Genomic DNA, 23,603 nt, shown 5'->3' on the forward strand with positions numbered 1-23,603 from the left:
ATGTTATAATTGTTTAATATGCATTGAATTTTTGGTATAGTCATGTTAGCAGAGGAAAATCTTACTTTGTGGTATTATTTTAACATGGCTTTTTTCTTTAAAAGATGGTCTGGATTTCTATTATTCCTCAAAACAACATGCTCAGAAGATGGTAGAATTTCTTCAGTGTACGGTTCCCACTAGGTATGTTTTGAACGTACATGTGATTAAATCCAGGGAACTGGGAATGAACTTATGTCACATCCATTATTCAGGCTTTGGCATCCTATCTTAAAATATTTAAATTATAGTAGGGATACTTACACAGTTAGTATTTATTGGATTAGCCACTTTAAGGGAAGTATTAGCTAAAGAGCATTAACAATCTCTTTGGGGAGCTAGACCTCACCCCACAATAGTAAGCACTGTAGTACTGAACCACTGATTGAATATGTTTAAATAAGCGAGAAGAAAAACGGGGGTAGAGGACTTTGGGGAGAAACTTCATGGAAGAGGAAGAACTTAAGCTCATAAAATGGGGAAATTTTCAAAAGTAGAGTTTGTATTGAAAAGTGAGATTAGTGTGAACAATGACTTGGGGCAGGCATTAGTGTGGCTTTTAATGGATGCTATATGTAGACTAGATTGGTCTAAGCCAAGGGCATGTTTTGGAGGTTTTCAGTAGGTAAAGTTGAAAATAGGTAGGGTGCAGTCAGATTGGTGAAGGTTTTTAAATGAAGTAGACCAAATGAGGGTTCACCATAGCAGGCATCTTCTGTTTCAGACTTTGGACAGTAATGATTTGTTTTGATGAAAATTTATCTTCTCGAGACTTGTTACAAGTAAGGACCTTTGTTTTTTTATATGATTAACTTTTTCTCTTAACAGATACAAAGCCTCACAGAGACTGATCTCTCAGGATGTCCATAGTAACACATACAATTACAAAAGCACTTTTTCTGTGGAAATTGTTCCAATATGCAAGGTACTTTTTCTCATTTAATAAATCCATGTCCTTCTTTCTTTTTTATTTATTTATTTTTTTGCGGTACGTGGACCTCTCACTATTGCAGCCTTTCCCGTTGCGGAGCACAGGCTCCGGACGTGCAGGCTCAGCGGCCATGGCTCACGGGCCCAGCCGCTCCACGGCATGTGGGATCTTCCTGGACAGGGGCACGAACCCGTGTCCCCTGCATCGGCAGGCGGACTCTCAACCACTGCGCCACCAGGGAAGCCCAACTTAATCCATGTCCTTCTTAATTGGTTCATATGTAATTATTAGGTCCTGGTTTCCTTCTGGGATTGGTTAAACATTTAGAAAACTTCCTTCTTAATGATTTCTGACACATTTCAGCCATGCTAAAAAGATGTTTAAAAGTAATCATGCTTAAAATTATAAATTTTTGGTGTACTAATTAAAAGGCCTGGTTGCAGTTTTTATGGTGCGAATTCCTTAAACTTTGCAATCCTAGTGGACACTTGACAGTTCTGTGAAACTTTGAATACAGGAAATTACTTTAAAATAATTATCAGTGAACCACTTTGGAATATATGCAAACTGGATTTTGGCATGATAAAATTAAACAGTATTGTGGAAAGGAGATCACAGAATTATTTTTGTGATTTTTAAAAATATTTATTTATATATTTTTGGCTGTGTTGGGTGTCTGTTGCTGCATGTGGGCTTTCTCTAGTTGTGGCGAGCGGGGGGGCTGCTCTTTGTTGAGGTGCGTGAGCTTCTCATGGCGGTGGCTTCTCTTGTTGTGGAGCATGGACTCTAGGCACGCAGGCTTCAGTAGTTGTGGCACACGGGATTAGTTGCTCCGCAGCATGTGGGATCTTCCCGGACCGGGGCAGGAACCTGCGTCCCCTGCATCGGCAGGCGGACTCTCAACCACTGCGCCACCAGGGAAGCCCCTGGCAGGTGGATTCTTAATCACTTCACCACCAGGGAAATCCCTGTGATTTTAAAAATATAATCTGAATAACACTTAAGAGATAGATTATCATTTCATTAATTGTACTAAGGTAAAACTCTGCTTCAAAAATATAAATGAATTAAAATTCAACAAATAGTTATTGAGGATCTATTGTATAGAAGGCTGTGTGTTAAGGATTAGGTACTAGAGGTCTCTGCCACATAGGAACTTGCATGTCCATGTTTAAATCACTAATAATAAATGCCATAATTTATTGTGAGCATTCTACATAAAGTTATTATCTCTTATACTTATTATTATAATTATATTTCACCTCTTCAAGTCTCATAACAACGGGAGTAAGTCATATCATCATTTGAAGATGAGGAAGTTGAAGCTTGGGGAGGTTAGATGAATTGCCCAAAGTTACATAACTACAAAATGATGAAGCCAGGATTTGTGTCTAGGTCTGTGACTCTGAGGCTTTAAAGTTATCACTAATTTATGGTGTAGCACAGTACCAGGGATGAAATGATGGCTTAAAACCGAATCATCAAATTTTTTATGTAAAGGGCCAGATAGTAAATATTTTCAGCTTTTAGGCTATATAATCGGTTTTGCAACTACTCAACTGTGCTGTTGTTGCACAAAAGTAGCCATAGATAATAGGTAAATGAAGGGCTGAGGCTGTGTTCCAGCAAAACTTTATTTACAAAAATTTGGCCTGAGAATCTTATTTGCAGACTCCTAGTTTAAAACAGTGAACATTTTCCTGGTGCAAAACTGGGGAAGTATGAATCTAGGTGTGAGGGCATATTTAGGCCATGTGTATTAAGTGCTTTGAGTGACTCATACAGGTATCTGGATAAATACACAGTGTAAAGAAGTTTTTTCATTAATCTTTGGAGACTCTTACTAAGTTAAAAAAAAAAAAGAAAAAGGACTGAACTAGGTGCCATTAGGGAGGCACAGAATGTTCCTTCAGTGAGGGAGCCTTGTGAATAGATACAGCTTAAAATATAACCCAGATCCTTTTTATATTTTAATAACAGCTTAAAAACAGTAAACCACATTGGTGGTAATATCTCCTGATGCACACGTAGGCATATGTGCTTTTAAGGGGGCATTAGATCTTTGATTTCATATTGGTACATGTAGACAAGGAGGAGGAACACGTGTCTCCTCTGAGATTAATTTTTTTTAAATAATGGTTATGTTTTTTTAAAATTATTTTTAGCTGTGTAGGGTCCTCATTGCTGCATGAGGGCTTTCTCTAGTTGCGGCGAATGGGGACTACTCTTTGTTGCGGTGCATAGGCTTTTCATTGCAGTGGCTTCTCTTGTTGCAGAGCATGGGCTCTGGGCACGGGCTTCAGTAGTTGTGGCAAGCAGGCCCTAGAGTACAGGTTGTGGTGCACAGGCTTAGTTGCTCTGCGGCATGTGGGACCTTTGTGGACTAGGGGTCGAACCCATGTCCCCTGCATTGGCAGGTGGATTCTTAACCACTGCGCCACCAGGGAAGTCCCTGAAATTAATTTTTGTAGAGATTAAATGAAGGCACAAATAGATTAGAAAATCACTCTCCTTCTGGTGTTTATAATACTTTGCTTGGAATGTAAACTATTAACATAGAGTAAAAAACAGGCGTTCACACTTCAATAAAATTGAGACAAACTTAATAGTTTCTTGAAGGATCTGGAAAATATTTTTTAAAGCATTTTTATTAAGACATATTCTCATCTTAAGAAGGTGCAGCTTATTTTCTGTTTCTTTAAGGTCTGATTCTTTTTTTTAGGCCCTTTGTTGATACATAGAATTAAAAATGACATTTTGGTTTGGGCAAATGTGCTTGGATCAGCTTTACATTGATAATTGTTTACTGGAGACTGTTACTTAGGATTTCCTTCATACTAAATGTTAGTTCTTATGCCTAGGATAATGTTGTTTGTCTGTCTCCAAAACTGGCACAAAGCCTGGGAAACATGAACCAGATTTGTGTGTGTATTCGAGTAACCAGCGTCATCCATCTCATAGATCCAAATACCCTACAAGGTAAGTTTTCGAAGCTATTTACCTTGACAGTTCTCTCCAGCAAGCAGTAATAATTTGTTAATGTTGTTAATTTTATCAAGCATTCTTAGTAACATTGTTTTAAAAAACTACAGTGGTTAAAATTCTAACCATACACTGTTTCAAAATACTGGAATTTTTAAAGCTTTTAATAAGTTATCCTTGTATGTTTTTGTTTGAAGAAAGATTTCTGTGAACTTTTAAATTTTTATTAGTTGTATTCCATTTAGAGTATAATTGCTTTACAGTGGTGTGTTAGTTTCTGTTTTATAACAAACTGAATCAGCTATACATATACATATATCCCCGTGTCTCCTCCCTCTTGAATCTCCCTCACCCCCTCCCTATCCCACCCCTCTATGTGATCACAAAGCACTGAGCTGATATCCCTGTGCTATGTGGCTGCTTCCCACTAGCTATCTATTTTACATTTGGTAGTGTATATATGTCCATGGCGCTCTCTCACTTCGTCTCAGCTTACCGTCCCCCTCCCCGTGTCCTCAAGTCCATTCTCTATGTCTGCGTCTTTATTCCTGTCCTGCTCCTAGGTTCTTCTGGACCATTTTTTTTTTTTTAGATTCCATATATATTTGTTAGCATACTGTGTTTGTTTTTCTCTTTCTGACTTACTTCACTCTGTATGAGAGTCTCTAGGTCCATCCACCTCACTACAAATAATTATTTTGTTTCTTTTTATGGCTGAGTAATATTCCATTCATCTTTATCTTCTTTATCTTCTTTATCCATTCATCTGTTGATGGACACTAAGATTGCTTCCATGTCCTGTCTATTGTAAAGAGTGCTGAAATGAACACTGTGGTACATGACTCTTTTTGAATTATGGTTTTCTCAGGGTATATGCCCAGTAGTGGGATTTCTGGGTCATATGTAGTTCTCTTTTTAGTTTTTTAAGGAACCTCCATACTGTTCTCCATAGTGGCTGTATCAATTTACATTCCCACCAACAGTGCAAGAGGGTTCCCTTTATTGTTTGTAGATGTTTTGATGATGGCCATTCTGACCAGTGTGAAATGATACCTCATTGTAGTTTTGATTTGCATTTCTCTAATGATTAGTGATGTTGAGCATCCTTTCATGTGTTTGTTGGCAATCTGTATATCTTCTCTGGAGAAATGTCTATTCAGGTCTTCTGCCCATTTTTGGATTGGGTTGTTTATTTTTTTGATATTGAGCTGCAAGAGCTGCTTGTATATTTTGGAGATTCATCCTTTGTCAGTTGCTTTGTTGGCAAATACTTTCTCCCATTCTGAGGGTTGTCGTTTGGTCTTGTTTATGGTTTCCTTTGCTGTGCAAAAGCTTTTAAGTTTATTTAGGTCCCATTTGTTTATTTTTGTTGGTATTTCCCTTTCTCTAAAAAGGATCTTGCTGTGATTTATGTCATAGAGTGTTCTGCCTATGTTTTCCTCTAAGAGTTTGATAGTGTCTGGCCTTAAATTTAGGTCTTTAATCCATTTTGAATTTATTTTTGTGTATGGTGTTAGGGAGTGTTCTAATTTCATATTTTTACATGTACCTGTCCAATTTTCCCAGCACCACTTATTAAAGATGATGTCTTTTCTCCATTGTATATTCTTGCCTCCTTTACCAAAGATAAGGTGACCATATGTGCGTGGGTTTATCTCTGGGCTTCCTATCCTGTTGCATTGATCTATATTTCTGTCTTTGTGCCAGTACCATACTGTCTTGATTACTGTAGCTTTGTAGTATAGTCTGAAGACAGGGAGCCTGATTACTCCAGCTCCATTTTTCTTTCTCAAGTTTGCTTTGGCTATTCAGGGTCTTTTGCATTTCCATACAAATGGTGAAATTTTTTGTTCTAGTTCTGTGAAAAATTCCAGTGATAGTTTGATAGGGATTGCATTGAATCTGTAGGTTGCTTTGGGTAGTATAGTCATTTTCACAATGTTGATTCTTCCAATCCAAGAACATGGTATATCTCTCCATCTATTTGTATCATCTTTAACTTCTTTCATCAGTGTCTTATAATTTTCTGCATACAGGTCTTTTGTCTCCTTAGGTAGGTTTATTCCTAGTTATTTTATTCTTTTTGTTGCAGTGGTAAATGGGAGTGTTTTCTTAATTTCACCTTCAGGTTTTTCGTCATTAGTGTATTGGAATGCCAGAGATTTCTGTGCATTAATTTTGTATCCTGCTACTTTACCAGATTCATTGATTAGCTCTAGTAGTTTTCTGGTAGCATCTTTAGGATTCAGTATGTATAGTGTCATGTCATCTGCAAAGAGTGACAGCTTTACTTCTTCTTTCCTTTTTGGATTCCTTTTGTTTCTTTTTCTTCCCTGATTGCTATGGCTAAAACTTACAAAACTATGTTGAATAATAGTGGTGAGAGTGGGCAACCTTGTCTTATTCCTGATCTTAGTGGAAATGCTTTCAGTTTTTCACCATTGAGGACGATGTTGGCTGTGGGTTTGTCATATATGGCCTTTATTATGTTGAGGAAAGTTCCCTCTATGCCTACTTTCTGCAGGGTTTTTATCATAAATGGTTGTTGAATTTTGTCAAAAGCTTTCTGTGTATTGATTGAGATGATCATATGGTTTTTCTCCTTCAGTTTGTTAATATGGTGTATCACATTGATTGATCTGCGTATACTGAAGAATCTTTGCATTCCTGGGATAAACCCCACTTGATCATGGTGTATGATCCTTTTAATGTGCTGTTGGGTTCTGTTTGCTAGTATTTTGTTGAAGATTTCTGCATCTATGTTCATCAGTGATATTGGCCTGTAGTTTTCTTTCTTTGTGACATCCTCGTCTGGTTTTGGTATCAAGGTTATTGTAAATAGAGCTGCAATGAACATTTTGGTACATGACTCTTTCTGAATTCTGGTTTCCTCAGGGTATATACCTAGTAGTGGGATTGCTGGGTCATATGGTAGTTCTATTTGTAGTTTTTTAAGGAACCTCCATACTGTTCTCCATAGTGGCTGAACCAATTCACATTCCCACCAGCAGTGCAAGAGTGTTCCCTTTTCTCCACACCCTCTCCAGCATTTATTGTTTCTAGATTTTTTGATGATGGCCATTCTGACTGGTGTGAGATGATATCTCATTGTAGTTTTGATTTGCATTTCTCTAATGATTAATGATGTTGAGCATTCTTTCATGTGTTTGTTGGCAGTCTGTATATCTTCTTTGGAGAAATGTCTATTTAGGTCTTCTGCCCATTTTTGGATTGGGTTGTTTATTTTTTTGTTATTGAGCTGCATGAGCTGCCTGTAAATTTTAGAGATTAATCCTTTGTCAGTTGATTCATTTGCAAATATTTTCTCCCATTCTGAGGGCTGTCTTTTGGTCTTGTTTATGGTTTCCTTTGCTGTGCAAAAGCTTTGAAGTTTCATTAGGTCCCATTTGTTTATTTTTGTTTTTATCTCCATTACTCTAGGAGATGGGTCAAGAAGGATCTTGCTGTGATTTATGTCATAGAGTGTTCTGCCTATGTTTTCCTCTAAGAGTTTGATAGTTTCTGGCCTTACATTTAGGTCTTTAATCCATTTTGAGCTTATTTTTGTGTATGGTGTTAGGGAGTGATCTAATCTCATACTTTTACATGTACCTGTCCAGTTTTCCCAGCACCACTTATTGAAGGGGCTGTCCTTTCTCCACTGTATATTCCTGCCACCTTTATCAAAGATAAGGTGACCATATGTGCATGGGTTTATCTCTGGGCTTTCTATCCTATTCCATTGATCTATCTTTCTGTTTTTGTGCCAGTACCATACTGTCTTGATTACTGTAGCTTTGTAGTATAGTCTGAAGTCAGGCAGCCTGATTCCTCCAGCTCCATTTTTTGTTCTCAAGATTGCTTTGGCTATTCGGGGTCTTTTGTGTTTCCATACAAATTGTGAAATTTTTTGTTCTAGTTCTGTGAAAAATGCCAGTGGTAGTTTGATAGGGATTGCATTGAATCTATAGATTGCTTTGGGGAGTAGAGTCATTTTCACAATGTTGATTCTTCCAATCCAAGAACATGGTATATCTCTCCATCTGTTTGTATCATCTTTAATTTCTTTCATCAGTGTCTTATAATTTTCTGCATACAGGTCTTTTGTCTCCTTAGGTAGGTTTATTCCTAGATATTTTATTCTTTTTGTTGCAATGGTAAATGGGAGTGTTTTCTTGATTTCACTTTCAGATTTTTCATCGTTAGTATATAGGAATGCCAGAGATTTCTGTGCATTAATTTTGTATCCTGCTACTTTACCAAATTCATTGATTAGCTCTAGTAGTTTTCTGGTAGCATCTTTAGGATTCTCTATGTATAGTATCATGTCATCTGCAAACAGTGACAGCTTTACTTCTTCTTTTCCGATTTGGATTCCTTTTATTTCCTTTTCTTCTCTGATTGCTGTGGCTAAAACTTCCAAAACTATGTTGAATAAGAGTGGTGAGAGTGGGCAACCTTGTCTTGTTCCTGACCTTAGTGGAAATGCTTTCAGTTTTTCGCCATTGAGGATGATGTTGGCTGTGGGCTTGTCATATACGGCCTTTATTATATTGAGGAAAGTTCCCTCTACACCTACTTTCTGCAGGGTTTTTATCATAAATGGGTGTTGAATTTTGTCAAAAGCTTTCTCTGCATCTATTGAGATGATCATATGGTTTTTCTCCTTCAATTTGTTAATATGGTTAATCACATTGATAGATTTGCGTATATTGAAGAATCCTTGCATTCCTGGAATAAACCCCACTTGATCATGGTGTATGATCCTTTTAATGTGCTGTTGGATTCTGTTTGCTAGTATTTTGTTGAGGATTTTTGCATCTATGTTCATCAGTGATATTGGCCTGTAGTTTTCTTTCTTTGTGACATCCTTGTCTGGTTTTGGTATCAAGGTGATGGTGGCCTCGTAGAATGAGTTTGGGAGTGTTCCTCCCTCTGCTATATTTTGGAAGAGTTTGAGAAGGATAGGTGTTAGCTCTTCTCTAAATGTTTGATAGAATTCGCCTGTGAAGCCATCTGGTCCTGGGCTTTTGTTTGTTGGAAGATTTTTAATCACAGTTTCAATTTCAGTGTTTGTGATTGGTCTGTTCATATATTCTATTTCTTCCTGGTTCCGTCTTGGAAGGTTGTGCATTTCTAAGAATTTGTCCATTTCTTCCAGGTTGTCAATTTTATTGGCATATAGTTGCTTGTAGTAATCTCTGATGATCCTTTGCGTTTCTGCAGTGTCAGTTGTTACTTCTCCTTTTTCATTTCTAATTCTGTTGTTTGAGTCTTCTTCCTTTTTTTCTTGATGTGTCTTGGTAATGGTTTATCAATTTTCTTTATCTCTTCAAAGAACCAGCTGATGTTTGCTATCGTTTCCTTCATTTCTTTTTCATTTATTTCTGATGTGATCTTTATGATTTCGTTCCTTCTGCTAACTTTGTGGTTTTTTTGTTCTTCTTTCTCAAATTGCTTTAGGTGTAATGCTAGTTGGTTTATTTGAGATGTTTCTTCTTTCTTAAGGTAGGATCGTATTGCTGTAAACTTCCCTCTCGAACTTCTTTTGCTGCATCCCATAGGTTTTGGGTTGTCATGTTTTAATTGTCATTTGTTTGTAGGTATTTTTTGATTTCCTGTTTGATTTCTACAGTGATCTCTTGGTTATTAAGTAGTGTATTGTCTAGCTTCCATGTGTTTGTATTTTTTACAGATTTTTTCCTGTAATTGATATCTAGTCTCATAGCATTGTGGTCAGAAAAGATACTTGATATAATTTCAGTTTTCTTAAATTTACCAAGGCTTGATTTGTGACCCAAGGTATGATCTATCCTGGAGAATGTTCCATGAGCACTTGAGACGAATGTGTATTCTGTTGTTTTGGATGGAATGTCCTATAAATATCAAGTCCATCTTGTTTAATGTATTATTTAAAGCTTGTGTCTCCTTATTCATTTTTATTTTGCGTGAGCTGTCCATTGGTGAAAGCGGGGTTTTAAAGTCCCCTACTGTGATTGTGTTACTGTCGATTTCCCCTTTTATGGCTGTTAGCATTTGCCTTATGTATTGCGGTGCTCCTTCATTGGGTACATAAATATTTACAATTGTTATATCTTCTTCTTGGATTGATCCCTTGATCATTATGTAGTGTCCTTCTTTGTCTCTTGTAATAGTCTTTATTTTAAAGTCTATTTTTTGTGTGATATAAGAATTGCTACTCCAGCTTTCTTTTGGTTTCCCATTTGCATGGAATATCTTTTTCCATCCCCTCCCTTTCAGTCTGTATGTGTCCCTAGGTCTGAAGTGGGTCTCTTGTAGACAGCATATATACTGGTCTTGTTTTTGTATCCATTCAGCAAGTGTATGTCTTTTGGTTGGAGCATTTAATCCGTTTACATTTAAGTTAATTATTGATATGTATGTTCCTATTGCCATTTTCTTAATTGTTTTGGGTTTGTTATTGAAGATCTTTTCCTTCTCTTGTGTTTCCTGTGCAGGGAAGTTCCTTAGTATTTTTTGTAAAGCTGGTTTGGTGGTGCTGAATTCTCTTAGCTTTTGCTTGTCTGTAATGGTTTTAATTTCTCCATCGAATCTGAGATCCTTCCTGGGTATAGTAATCTTAGTTGTAGGTTTTTTCCCTTTCATCACTTAAAATATGTCCTGCCACTCCCTTTTGGCTTGCAGAGTTTCTGCTGAAAGATCAGCTGTTAACCTTATGAGGATTTCTAATGTTATTTTTCCCTTGGTGCTTTTAATGTTTTTCTTTGTATTTAATTTTTGATAGTTTGATTAATATGTGTCTTGGCGTGTCACTCCTTGGATTTATCCTGTATGGGACCCTCTGCATTTCCTGGACTTGATTTATTTCTTTTCCCATATAGGGAAGTTTTCAACTATAATTTCTTCAAATATTTTCTCAGTCGCTTTCTTTTTCTCTTCTTCTTCTGGGACCCCTATAATTCGAATGTTGGTGTGTTTAATGTTGTCCCAGAGGTCTCTGAGCCTGTCCTCAATTCTTTTCATTCTTTATTCTGCTCTGCAGTAGTTATTTTCACTATTTTGTCTTCCAGGTCACTTATCTGTTCTCATGCCTCAGTTTTTCTGCTATTGATTCCTTGTAGAGAATTTTAAATTTCATTTATTGTGTTGTTCGTCATTGTTTGTTTGCTCTTTAGTTCTTCCAGTTCCTTGTTAAACATTTCTTGTATTTTCTCCATTCTGTTTCCAAGATTTTGGATCATCTTTACTATCATTATTCTGAATTTTTTTATTCAGGTAGACTGCCTATTTTGTCTTCATTTGTTTGGTCTGGTGGGTTTTTATCTTGCTCCTTCATCTGCTGTGTGTTTCTTTGTCTTCTCATTTTGCTTAACTTACTGTGTTTGGGGTCTCCTTTTCGCAAGCTGCAGCTTTGTAGTTCCCGGTTTTTGGTGTCTGCCCCCAGTGGCTGAGGTTGGTCCAGTGGGTTGTGTAGGCTTCCTGGTGCAGGGCACTGGTGCCTGTGTTCTGGTGGATGAGGCTGGGTATTGTCTTTCTGGTGGGCAGTACTGCGTGTGGGGTGTGTTTTGGGGTGCCTGTTACCTTATTATGGTTTTAGGCAGCCTCTCTGCTAATGGGTTGGGGTTGTGTTCCTGTCTTGCTAGTTGTTTGGCATCGGGCGTCCAGCACTGTAGCTTGCTGGTCATTGTGTTGAGCTGGGTCTTAGCGTTGAGATGGAGACCTCTGGGAGAGTTTTCAAAGCCTTTTGATATTACGTGGAGTCGGGAGGTTTCTGCTGGACCAATGTCCTGAACCTGGCTCTCCTACCTCAGAGTCACAGAGCAGACACCTGGCCAGAGCACCAAGATCCTGTCAGCCACATGGCTTTTGGGGCTGCCGTTGTAGATGAAAGTATAGGTGGAGTCTGAGTATCTGAAATCTGCCTGCTGGGTTGCTGCTGCTGAAACCCTGGAGGCAGGCTCGGACGCTCTGGGCGTTCACCCGGGACTGCATTTGATGGCTTTTGCAATACTTCAATTCTTTTGTTCTTTAATGTTCTTTGTTTGTTCTTAGTTGCAGATATTGATGGCAACACTTTTTGGAGTCACCCTTTTAATAGTTTATGCCATCCCAAACAGCTAGAGGAGTTTATTGTTATGGAATGCAGCATAGTCCGAGATCTAAAACGCAATGCAGGTGCTGGAATGATATCAAAAAAGGTAAGTTCCATCCTGCTTACCTCCCCCTAGCCCCCAACTTACTGTTTTAGTTTCTCTCTCTCTTTTTTTTTTGTATCTTTGTTTTTAAAAATTTGGTAATTCCAAAATATGGTTCCAAATAAGCTAACAGCATATTCAGTTAAAAATGCATTGTGTGTTTGTATAACATTTGCTTTTAACATGTGGTCATTGTGGTGAAAACTGTCAGACTTATACTATCTAGTAAGTTAACTTTTCCTCTTTAATATTGGAAAAATTAAAATAATATTATGAAAAAGCATTTCCTTTCCTTTTGTACAGAAGGACCAAATGACAAGCTTAACCCTCTTTTGCTTTTTAAAAAATTTCAAACATGTTGAATTAAATATACATAATCACTAAATACTGAATACTTCAATAATCATCTCTAAAACATAGAAACATTTTCTATATAATCAAAGTACTCTCATACATATAAAGTGCATAGTTTGCCAGATTTCCTTATTTGTCCCAAAGTGCCTTTTATGGTTCGTTCAAACCAGTGTCTAGTTGGGGACTGTATATTGAATGTGAATATTGTACCTTTTAAATACTTAATAAATAACAGCCCCCTCTTTTTTTTTCTCATTCATATTTTTATGATACCAACTTCCTAATGCAACTAGGGCATTTATTTATCTTGTGGATCTAGTGTTATTGTTTCCTCATGATGTCATTTTTTAAAAAAATTTATTTATTTATTTTTGGCTGTGTTGGGTCTTCGTTTCTGTGCGAGGGTTTTCTCCAGTTGCGGTGAGCGGGGGCCACTCTTCATCGTGGTGTGCGTGCCTCTCACTGCCTTGGCCTCTCTCATTGCGGAGCACAAGCTCCAGACGTGCAGCCTCAGTAGTTGTGGCTCACGGGCCCAGTTGCTCCGCGGCATGTGGCATCCTCCCAGACCAGGGCTTGAACCTGTGTCCCCTGCATTAGCAGGCAGATTCTCAACCACTGCGCCACCAGGGAAGCCCCTCATGATGTCATTTAACTTGCTTCGTAATCTCTTATATTTCCTTTAAACCGGAAAATGGATCTAAAGTCCTATTTAAGTTTAGGTTAATTTTTTTTGGCAGAACGTTTCAGAGGTGATGCTATGTACCTTTTATGATATATCAAGAGGCAAGTAATGTTTGGCTGTTTATCTGATAGCCAGGTGTCTCCATTGTAATTTAAGAATTTTTTCCCTTTGCCACTACCCTGCCTCCCTCCCTCCCTCCCTCCCTCTCAGATGGCCTCAAATGTAGCCAGTAGGAGCCCCTTCAGAATAGTTTCTATTTCCTTCAAAAAATTTTTTTTTAATGACTTACTTTTTTTAGAGCACTTTTAGGTTTGCAGCAAAATTAAGAGGAGGTAAAAGATTTCCTGTATACTCCTTGCCACCACACATGCATAGCCTCTGCCATTGTCAAATGCCCTTCTCCTGCCAAAAGAGTGGTACATTTGTTACAATTGATGAATCTACATTGACACATTATAATCACCCATTGTCCATATTTTACATTAGGATTCCCTCTTGGTATTGTACTTTCTATGGGTTTGGACAAATGTATAGTGACATGTATCCATCATTATAGTATCATGCCGGATATTTTCACTGCCCTTAAAATCCTCCGTGCTCTGCCTGTTCATCCTTCCCTCACTTCTAACCCCTGGCAATCACTGATTTTTTTTTTTTAATACTGTCTGTATAGTTTTGCCTTTTCTAGAATGTCATATAATTGGGCTCATACAGTCTTTTCATATTGGCTTCTGTCACTTAGTAATGTGCATTTAAATTTTCTCCATGTATTTTCACGGCTTAATAGCTCTTTTTTTTTAAGTGCCAAATAATATTGTTTTGATGTACCACAGTTTACTCATTCACCTACTGAAGAACATATTGGTTGCTTCCAAGTTTTGGCATTTATCGATAAAGTTGCTATAAACATTTTTTGCATGTTTTTGTGTGGACATGAGCTTTCAGCTTCTTTGTGTAAATACCAAGGAGCATGTTTGTTGGATCATTTGGTAAGCGTATGTTTAGTTTTGTAAGAAACTGCCAAACTGTCTTCCATAGTGGTGGTATCATCTTGCGTTCCCACCAGTAATGTATGAGAGTTCCTGTTGCTCCACATCTTCACCAACATTTGATGTCAGGATTTTGGATTTGTCAGTGTTTAGGGCCTTCCTAATAGGTATATAGTAGTATCTCATTGTCATTTTAATTTGTATTTCCCTGATGACATGTGGTGAGGAGTATTTTCTCATGCTTATTTGCCATCTGTATGTCTTTTTTGGTGAGGTGTCTGTTAAGGTCTTTGGCCCATTTTTTAATCAGGTTGTTTGTTTTCTTATTTTTGAGTTTTAAGAGTTATTTGTGTATTTTGGTTAAAAGTCCTTTGTTAGATATGTTTTTTGCAAATATTTTCTCCCAGTGTGGTTTATCATCTTATTCTTTTGACATTGTCTTTCATAAAGCAGAAGTTTCTTAATTTTAATGAAGTCCAGGTTATCAGCTATTCTTTCATGGATCCTGCCTTTGTTATTGTATTGAAAAAGTCATTACCAAACCCAAGGTCAGCTAGATTTTCTCCTTTGTTATCTTCTAGGAGTTTCATAGTTGTGTGTTGTACACCAAGGTCTATGATCCATTTTGAGTTAATTTTTGTGAAGGGTGTAAGGTTTGTGTCCAGATTGACTTTAAAATTTTTTTTTTGCATGTAAGTGTCCAATTATTCTAGGACCATTAGTTGAAAAGACTGTCTTTGTTCCATTGTATTGCCTTTTCTCCCTTGTCAAAGATCAGTTGACTGTATTTATTTGGGTATATTTCTGGGCTCTCTTACTTTGTTCCATTGATGTATAATATTTGTTTATTCTTTTGTCAGTACCACACTGTCATGATTACTGTAGCATTATAGTAAGTCTTCAAGTTGGGTAGTGTCAGTCCTACAACTTTGTTCTTCTCCTTTAAAATTGTGTTGACTGTTTAGGATCTTTTGTCTTGGTATAACTTTAAAAGCAGTTGTCGATATCCACAAAATATCTTATTGGAAATTTTTTTTAATTGAAACATAGTTGACATACAACAGTATGTTATTTTCAGGTGTACTACACAAGTGATTTGATATTTTCATGCATTATGAAATGATAACCATGGTAAGTCTAGTTACCATCTGTCCCCATACAAAGTTATTACAGTATTACTGACCATATTCCTTATGCTGTATATTATGCCTCTGTGGCTAAACTTGTTGGGATTTTGATTGGAATTTCATGAATCTGTAGGTCAAGTTGGGCAGAACTTATATCTTGACAATATTGAGTTTTCCTGTCCATGAGCATGGAACATCTCTCTGTTTTAGTTCTTTGATTTTGTTCATCAGAGTTTTATAGTTTTCCTCATACAGATCTTATACATATTTTTTTAGACTTACACCTAAGTATTTCATTTTTTGGGGGGTGCTAATGTAAACGGTATTTTTAAAATTCAAATTCCACTTTTTTATGTTGGTATATAGGAAAGTGACTTTCGTTTATAACCTTGTATCCTATAACCTTGCTATATTCCGGGAGCTCTTTGGTCTGTTTACATTTTCTATGTAGATGACCATGTCATCTGCAAAGATAAGTTTATTTTTATCTTTCCAGTTTATATACCTTTCATTTCCTTTTCTTATCTTTTGTATTAGCTAGGGTTTCCAGTAGGATATTGAAAATGAGTAGTGAGAGGGAACATTCTTGCCTTGTACCTGATCTTAGTGGGAAAGCTGCAAGTTTCTCACCATTAAGTATAATGTTAGGTTTAAGGTTTTTTTTAACAGATATTCTTTATCAGGTAGCAGAAGTTCCCCTCTGTTTCTGGTTTACTGAGAGGTTTTTTTTTTTTTTATCATGAATGGGTGTTGGATTTTGTCAAATGCTTTTTCTTTATTGATATAATCATGTGATTTTTTTTCCTTTTTAACCTGTTGATTTGATTAATGGGCTACATTAATTTGATTTTCACATGTTGAACCAGCCTTGCATACATGGGTTAAATCCCACTTGGTAATGGTGTACAGTTCTTTTATGTTTTGTTGAGGATTTTTGAATCTGTGTTCATGAGAGATTGGTCTGTAGATGGCTTTCCTTGTAATGTCTTTGTCTGGTAGTGGTTATAAGGTAATGTTGACCTTGTAAATGAGTTAGGAAGTATTCCCTCTGTTTCTGCCTTTGGGAAAAGATTCTAGAGGAATGGTATAATTTCTACCTTAAATGTTTGTTAGAATTCACCAGTGAATCTATCAGGGCCTGATGCTTTCTATTTTGGAAGATTACTAATTATTGACTCAATTTCTTTAATAGATATAGGTCTATTCCTTTGTCCTTTTGACATGACTTTCCTAGTCTTTGAAAGCATCCTTACTTGGTGGGACAACACCACAACATTTAGGTGTTCCAAAATCACATTGTATAATGCCTACCCCATATCTGAAATCAGGTGTTTCTTCAAGGATGTAAGTCTGATTTCTTCTACTATAAAATAGTATTTAGAGGCCCCCTCAAACTGTATAGTAACAGTGCTCATTTCTATTGAGTGCTATTTCTATTGAGGTAATATTGTGTCTTGAGACAAAAATAACTTCCAGTAACTTGAGAAAATCAATGGGAATGGAAGAATTACTTTTCATATTTTTCTTTAAAATAAAAAATTTGATGATATGATTAAGAACAAATGTTTAGGGTTTCCCTGGTGGCACAGTGGTTAAGAATCTGCCTGCCAATGCAGGGGACACGGGTTTGAGCCCTGGCTCAGGAAGATCCCACATGCTGCAGAGCAACTGAGCCTGTGCTCTATAGCCTGTGCTCTGCAACAAGAGAAGCCAAGACAATGAGAAGCCCGCGCACCGCAACGAAGAGTAGCATCCGCTTGCCTCAACTAGAGAAAGCCCGTGAGCAGCAACAAAGACCCAATACAGCCAAAAGTAAAAACAAATTAATAAATAAATTTATAAAAAAAAAAAAAGAAATGTTTATCATTTAAGTACCACCACTTCCCCTCAGGCATATATAAAACTACTTTCTTGGGCTTCCCTGGTGGCGCAGTGGATGAGAGTCCGCCTGCCGATGCAGGGGACATGGGTTCATGCCCCGGTCCGGGAAGATCCCATGTGCTGCGGAGCGGCTGGGCCCGTGAGCCATGGCCGCTGAGCCTGCGCATCCGGAGCCTGTGCTCCGCAACGGGAGAGGCCACGACAGTGAGAGGCCCGCATACCGCAAAAAAACCCAAAAAAAACAAACTTTCTTTGCTTTCAAAAAATGCATTTAGCTAGAATTTAGTGTTTCCCTGGTAATTCGATTTTTTTTTTTCCAGTTTTTTCCTAAATCTGGGACCTGTCTGTTATTTCAGTTTCTTCCCCTCTCTCCACCTCTTCTTTTCACCTCTTTGAGGTTCCTTAATTCTATCTATAATTCTTAGTATTGTGCTCTTGATCCCATTTTCTTTGGTTCTGTTTTTGTTAGTAAAAGGTATTGGCATGTGCTATACTTCATTCAGCCGGGAAGTTTGAAATGTCAGTTACAATTGCTTGTAAAATTCCATGTTGGAAAGGGACATTAATGGTTTTCTGCTTTAAAAGTTCAAACTTGAGATGATGTTTCCATGGTAAATAGTTTAAAAAAAAGTTATACCTCAAAATAGTAGACATTCAAAAAACTGATGAAGATTTGGGTTCTGTTGTGGTAGTGGTGCTGCTGGGATTGCTAGATTTTCTCTGAAGCCTGTTTTTTTTAATCTTACGTGTAAAACCAGGGGTTGCTTAAGATATTTTCTGGATTTAAGATTCCCCTACTTTTTAGTTATTCTTTTTGCTCAGTCTGTGTTGGCCCATCTCCCTGTGAGAACATTTCTTTTGAAAATTCTACATATGTGTCTGTTTTTAGGTGACAATGTTAATGTTTTATAAAAGCCTTGAATAAAATCTTAACAAAAATATTTATTTTATGAATTACTTATGAGTCTTTTTCTGTACTCATAATTCAGTAATTTGTTAATTTTGACAGTGTTTCAGAGATCTGGAAAATAAAACAATTTCTGACTTTAAAATGAAAATCAGAAAACCAAAATCAACATTGTATTTAACTTTTCTATGAGATGCTTTTTAAGTTATGCCTAGATTGTTGAAGAGTTCATTTTCTTTCCTGTTAAGCATACCCTCGGGGAAGTCTGGGTACAGAAAACATCTGAAATGAATACCGATAAACAGTATTTTTGTCGCACTCATTTGGGACATCTTCTAAATCCTGGAGACCTGGTGTTGGGGTTTGTATTATATTATTTTAAACTGCTGACTAGCATTGCAGATTTTCTCTGGGAGCCAGCAAAGCTATCTAAAATAAAGTTGTTTATCCTAAAAAGAATTAAAGAGTTCTTAGGAGCCATATAGCTCACTTTATTATTGATAACTAAATGAAATTATTGATTGGACAGAAACCCCATAGTTATTCCATTTTGGCCATCATCTTAAAGAGTCATTTATTACAAGATTTTGAGTAATTGAACCCTGAAGTAGTATGATTAGATTATGTTTGTAGTTTTTGGGGGGAGCAGGTAGCTTTTTATTATGCATATGCTGCTGTTAAAACATTTCACTTTTAAAATGTGGCAGCTATATATGTAAAGGGTCTTTATAGGCATAGGATAGTCCATTCTGATGCAGAGCTTATAAGCATGCCTTAAACGTTATTTTTGCTCTTAGGGTTTCAGTTCCTTTTACTAGAGAATGAGAGGTGTTTTGTTTTTGTTGTCTGTAAATTGAATGGAACCATGTAACTGAATCCTAATGTTAGACTGATATATAAGTCTGTTTTGCTTCTTTCATAAGAGGTGGGCAATAATGGATGACATGTGAAACTGAGAGAGAGAGTGCATTATTATCTTTACCAGGATCTGTAGAAGCCTGTTCACTGTATAGTACACTGCAAAACTTCTAAAGTGGGAAAGCATATTAAATGTTTGATCTTAGGAGGAACTGTTAGGTGATCATCTATAAAATAAAAAGTTACATGGAAAGAGTAAGTGTTTTTGTCATTAAGTGTTGCATTGTTTTCATTTCAGGTTTGATTTGGCCAACTGTAACTTAAATGATGAGCATGTCAACAAAATGAAATCAGATAGAGTCCCAGATGTGGTAAGGCTTTAGATTTTCCTCTTTTTCATGTGTTGAAGACAATTGATGTAACTCTTATGGGTAAGATGCATGAGTTCACATTTTTGAAAGTAATCAATTTAGAGGTTTCTTTTGAAATTGCAGTTAACGTATAATAGCAAAACCTTCATTTAAGATAATTATTCTTAGTGGATAAAATCCAAGATTTATTGAGTTTTTTGGTTGCTCTTATGATCAAATTTTCATTCTGTCAAAATACTTGATAGTATCTGTAGAGTAAAAATAAATTTGCAGCTAAAAATGATAACCTTTAGAATTTATTCCTGTTCATTCCTTAAGGTTCAGCTTATTCCATGTATTGTTAAGAAGGCATTTAGAGTTAAAACCATCATTCAGGTTTGAATATAATTGTAGTTGAAAATAATCTTCACAGTGTTAGGTCTTAGAGAAAGAATGTTACTTCTGAAAAAATCTGTTAAATTCTAACATGAGTTTTTCAGAATCCTGAGCAACAGTGAATGTGAAAGACCCTATCTCATGTTTTCTTTACTTAATCTTTTAAAATAAACATTGATCTCTTTAGCTGTGGGCAAAAATAAAGACATGGTATAAGAAAGGCTCCCCTCCTCACCACCCAGTTGTGCTTTTATTAATTAATAAATTAGGAAATAGGAGCATGGTTTCGGTGTAAGTCTAAATAGGTATTTTTCAGAAAGGTCATGAGAGAAGATCAAATGGTCTTACATAGATTTTGTATTATTAAGTTATTTTCATTTATTCCACACTTCATTAAATTGTTCTAATATATACAGTTGTGAAAATATATATATAATTCTATAAGTGCTTATTAGTAGGAATGAAAGGGAGAAAAATGCCTGTAATAATGTTTCAGAGTGATTTATGTGAATGATAGCTGAAAACTGAACTTTGGTATAAAGGAAGAAAAAAAACCACCAGAAACATGAAATTTTTGGTATAAAAAATTTTAATTTTCAGTCACTGGAAAATTTCAGTTAGTAAATGTTAACAGTTACACTAATAATGGCTAAATGAATTCTCATAAAATATTAAGTACATTAATAAAAATGTTAAAAGTTCTCTTGACACCACTTCTTGATCCCTACTCCTTTCCCTTAAGGTATAACTACTGTCATTAGTTTAGTGTTTTCCTGGCATTCCCATAAGCTTTCATTTAAAAAATTTTGTTGGATTTTGAGGTCCTGTTACCTAGTTCCCATTTTTTGTAACTTTGCAAATATTTCTCTTAATTTTAGGTGTTAATCAAGAAGAGCTATGACCGTACCAAACGTCAGCGTCGTAGAAACTGGAAACTGAAAGAGCTTGCAAGAGATAGAGAAAACATGGATACAGATGATGAAAGGTCCCACTTTCTTTATATTTTATATGTTGTCTCAAAGGAAATTCTTATGATAAATCTTTATGGGTTTTTTTTATCATAAAGAAATAGTCACCACACACTTGCTCCTTGCATTCAATATTAATTTTCTGTTCTTATCAATATGTTGTTTGGATCAGTATGAACAGATGTAATGACATTTAACACAGATTTAGTTATTATTTCCTGGGTTATGACCTGACAATTGCAGTGTTATTATTGATGACTCATTTGAAAATATAATGAGCAATTACCTTGTAGATATCACAAATAGCAAAGTATTACTTATGATTTAGTATAAAAAGAAAATACCACATTGATATCAAATATGCTGTTTTTCATACAGCTTAAGGAGAAATGAAGATACTGTGTTCTAGAAAAGTTTATTGGATGATTGGAAAAGTGGCCTTAATGATAACATTAATGACACTGATGTATAAAAAACCGAAAAGTTTAAATAAAGTTGTGTCATGAAATGTGAGTGGGAAACAGCAATATTTCTAAAATATAGTCTCATAGTATAATTTAAAATACGTATATATAAGTATATAATGTTAAGTAGATATTGTAAGTACATATTTGACTATTTCATCTATAGTCTTAAAGTGTGTGTATTTCAACTTGGCCATACATTTTTTGGGGGGGAGGGTAAAGTATGAAGGGGTCTTGTTATTGTCTTATATTTAATGTCACCTATATTCAGGTGTGTATTTTTTTTAATAATGTAATTTTGAAAGAAAGGAATTTTTAAAAACCTGTCAGTATTTAATTAACATCCATACTTGACCTTCAGTTACTATTTTTAAAGATTTTAATACTTGGAACACACTTATAATGCTGAAAATGAAGAAAACATTTTCATACTTTATTGGTAAAGGTGAAATACTTAAATGTTTCTTTACCCTTCTATAGGCAATACCAAGATTTCCTTGAAGATCTTGAAGAAGATGAGGCAATTAGAAAAAATGTGAACATTTATAGAGGTTGGTGAATTAGGAGTATTTGATTTAAGTTGTAGCTTCTATAAATAAATATATTAACCCAGTATGAGTATTTTGGTATCTTAAACTCTGATTCCATAAATGACTTTTGTCATGTGTCTTTAAAACTACTCTAAACATTTACCCCCCCCCAAAAAAATCCCACACTTGCACAACAGTAAAACTTATTAAAATGTTGTTTACTATACCACATTTGATATCCTTTGCATCCTAGCGGGATCCCTTCCTTAATTTGCTGACCCCTATACAAATATATTTGTATATTTCCATAGTTGTATTTGAAATCCTCTTTGTATTTTTTCTTAGATTCAACTATTCCTGTGGAAGGTGACACAGATGATGAAGGAGCACCTCGAATTAGTCTGGCTGAGATGCTTGAAGACCTTCACATTTCCCAAGATGCTACTGGTGAAGAAGGTGAATCGATGATGACATAATGAGATCATGTTGTAGATGGTTTCCACATCCATAGGCTCAGGATGTTGGACAAAATAATTTTTACTGTCTATTCTGTCTATGCCTTCATATTGGGAGAAGAGAAATTTAGTTTTAAACCTGAATAAATATGACTATTTTGATTGTTTACTTGAAGCACTGATAAAGGTTGATGGCTTTGAAGTTTTAGATTAAAAAATGCAGAATGTAATTATTACTGATATTTAGGCCATTTTACGTATGGAATTTTATTGGTTTGCTTTTTTATCAGACACTAGTATTTTCACATACTATAGCTCTGGGTTTAAAAGCTCACAAGTTGTGATTCCTTGGAGGTTACCTAAATCTTCAAGCAGAAAACAAGCTTTCATATTCTTTTTATATTGATTGCTTTAGTAGAAGAACATATGAAGAATCATTTTTAATAAGAACTTGCCATTCACTTAGTCCACTTTAGATCATTTTTATGTCTTTGGGATAGAAAACTTGGGGTTCAGTTTATCGTTGGACATTCAGTAGGAAAGCTGTCTTTTTTATTTGTAATATTTACATATTCAAAAGCTGTTAAGCTGGAGATTATCTTAATTTTTATTGAAGAAGAAAGTATATTTAAAATATTTGTAGATTTGTAGCAAACAGTATTTAAAGGTTAAATAACAATTTGTACCTTTGTTGTTTTGGCTTGTGCCAGCAGCTTAGTGAAGTAGCTACTTAGGTCATAAAAATGTCTTCCTATCACTTCAGGGATTTTACTTTTAAAATTTTGGTTTACAAATTGAGAAGGAATTCTCCTTTTATAAGTTACTATCACTGAACACATCACCATCAAAAAGAATATTAGAATCCAGCATATAGTTGATGAAGTAATGAAAATGATCTTCATGCTTTATAAAACCACGAATCAGATTTGAATGAGGAATGCCTTCCACATCCTTGAAGGATAAGCATTGGCTTGGGTTTTAAAGTGTTCTGAAAATGAAGTATTAAAATCCTATTTCTATAAGCAAGATCAGACTTACTAAGTGCTAATTCATAAATTCTATATATACCACTATATAAGGAAATTGAGTAAGTGCTGAATGGAACATTTTCCTTTTTTTAAGATCAGACTCCCTAGTTCTGAAGTTTTGAATAAAGGCCTGTGCTTTCTAAAGTGGCTTCTGTCTGCATATTTAAAGTTTTTACCTGTGGTCTGTGTTTACCTCTTCTATGTCAAGACTTTAAAAAGCATGAAAATAAAAATGTTCTCCCCCTTTTTTGTGTTCTTGAAGTGATTATGTGGGTGTCATATTTAAATTTCATGCAGGTTTCTGAAGTAGAATTAATGTTATTTAAGTATTGTCATATGACTTTCCCACTGAAAAATGTAATTTCTCACTAACCTTATTTAGTCATACTTGTTTTCATGTTGTGTCTTTATGAGTAATGAAATCTGTTGGTTGAAAGAAGGCTGTGACAAGATGAGGGAGTATAGCTAAAAGAAAAGCTGTTAGC

The 23,603-nt window shown here is 35.8% G+C and overlaps 1 protein-coding gene across 1 annotated transcript in view; it reads left to right on the forward strand.

The window, feature by feature from the left end:
• NMD3 (NMD3 ribosome export adaptor) overlaps positions 1–23,365 on the forward strand; it is a 41,309-nt gene extending 17,944 nt beyond the window's left edge. Inside the window, exons 7-15 of the mRNA XM_007454140.1 lie at positions 105–183; positions 868–964; positions 3,832–3,949; positions 11,987–12,132; positions 18,318–18,430; positions 19,226–19,298; positions 20,552–20,658; positions 21,586–21,656; positions 21,981–23,365. Of these exons, the coding sequence (XP_007454202.1) occupies positions 105–183; positions 868–964; positions 3,832–3,949; positions 11,987–12,132; positions 18,318–18,430; positions 19,226–19,298; positions 20,552–20,658; positions 21,586–21,656; positions 21,981–22,111 (935 nt within the window). The 3' untranslated portion in view covers positions 22,112–23,365. The remainder of the gene's footprint in view (positions 1–104; positions 184–867; positions 965–3,831; positions 3,950–11,986; positions 12,133–18,317; positions 18,431–19,225; positions 19,299–20,551; positions 20,659–21,585; positions 21,657–21,980) is intronic.
• The last annotated feature ends 238 nt before the right edge of the window (positions 23,366–23,603 follow it).

This window comes from Lipotes vexillifer, unplaced genomic scaffold, assembly GCF_000442215.2.
Source record: "Lipotes vexillifer unplaced genomic scaffold, Lipotes_vexillifer_v1.1 scaffold641, whole genome shotgun sequence".
NCBI lineage: Eukaryota > Metazoa > Chordata > Mammalia > Artiodactyla > Lipotidae > Lipotes > Lipotes vexillifer.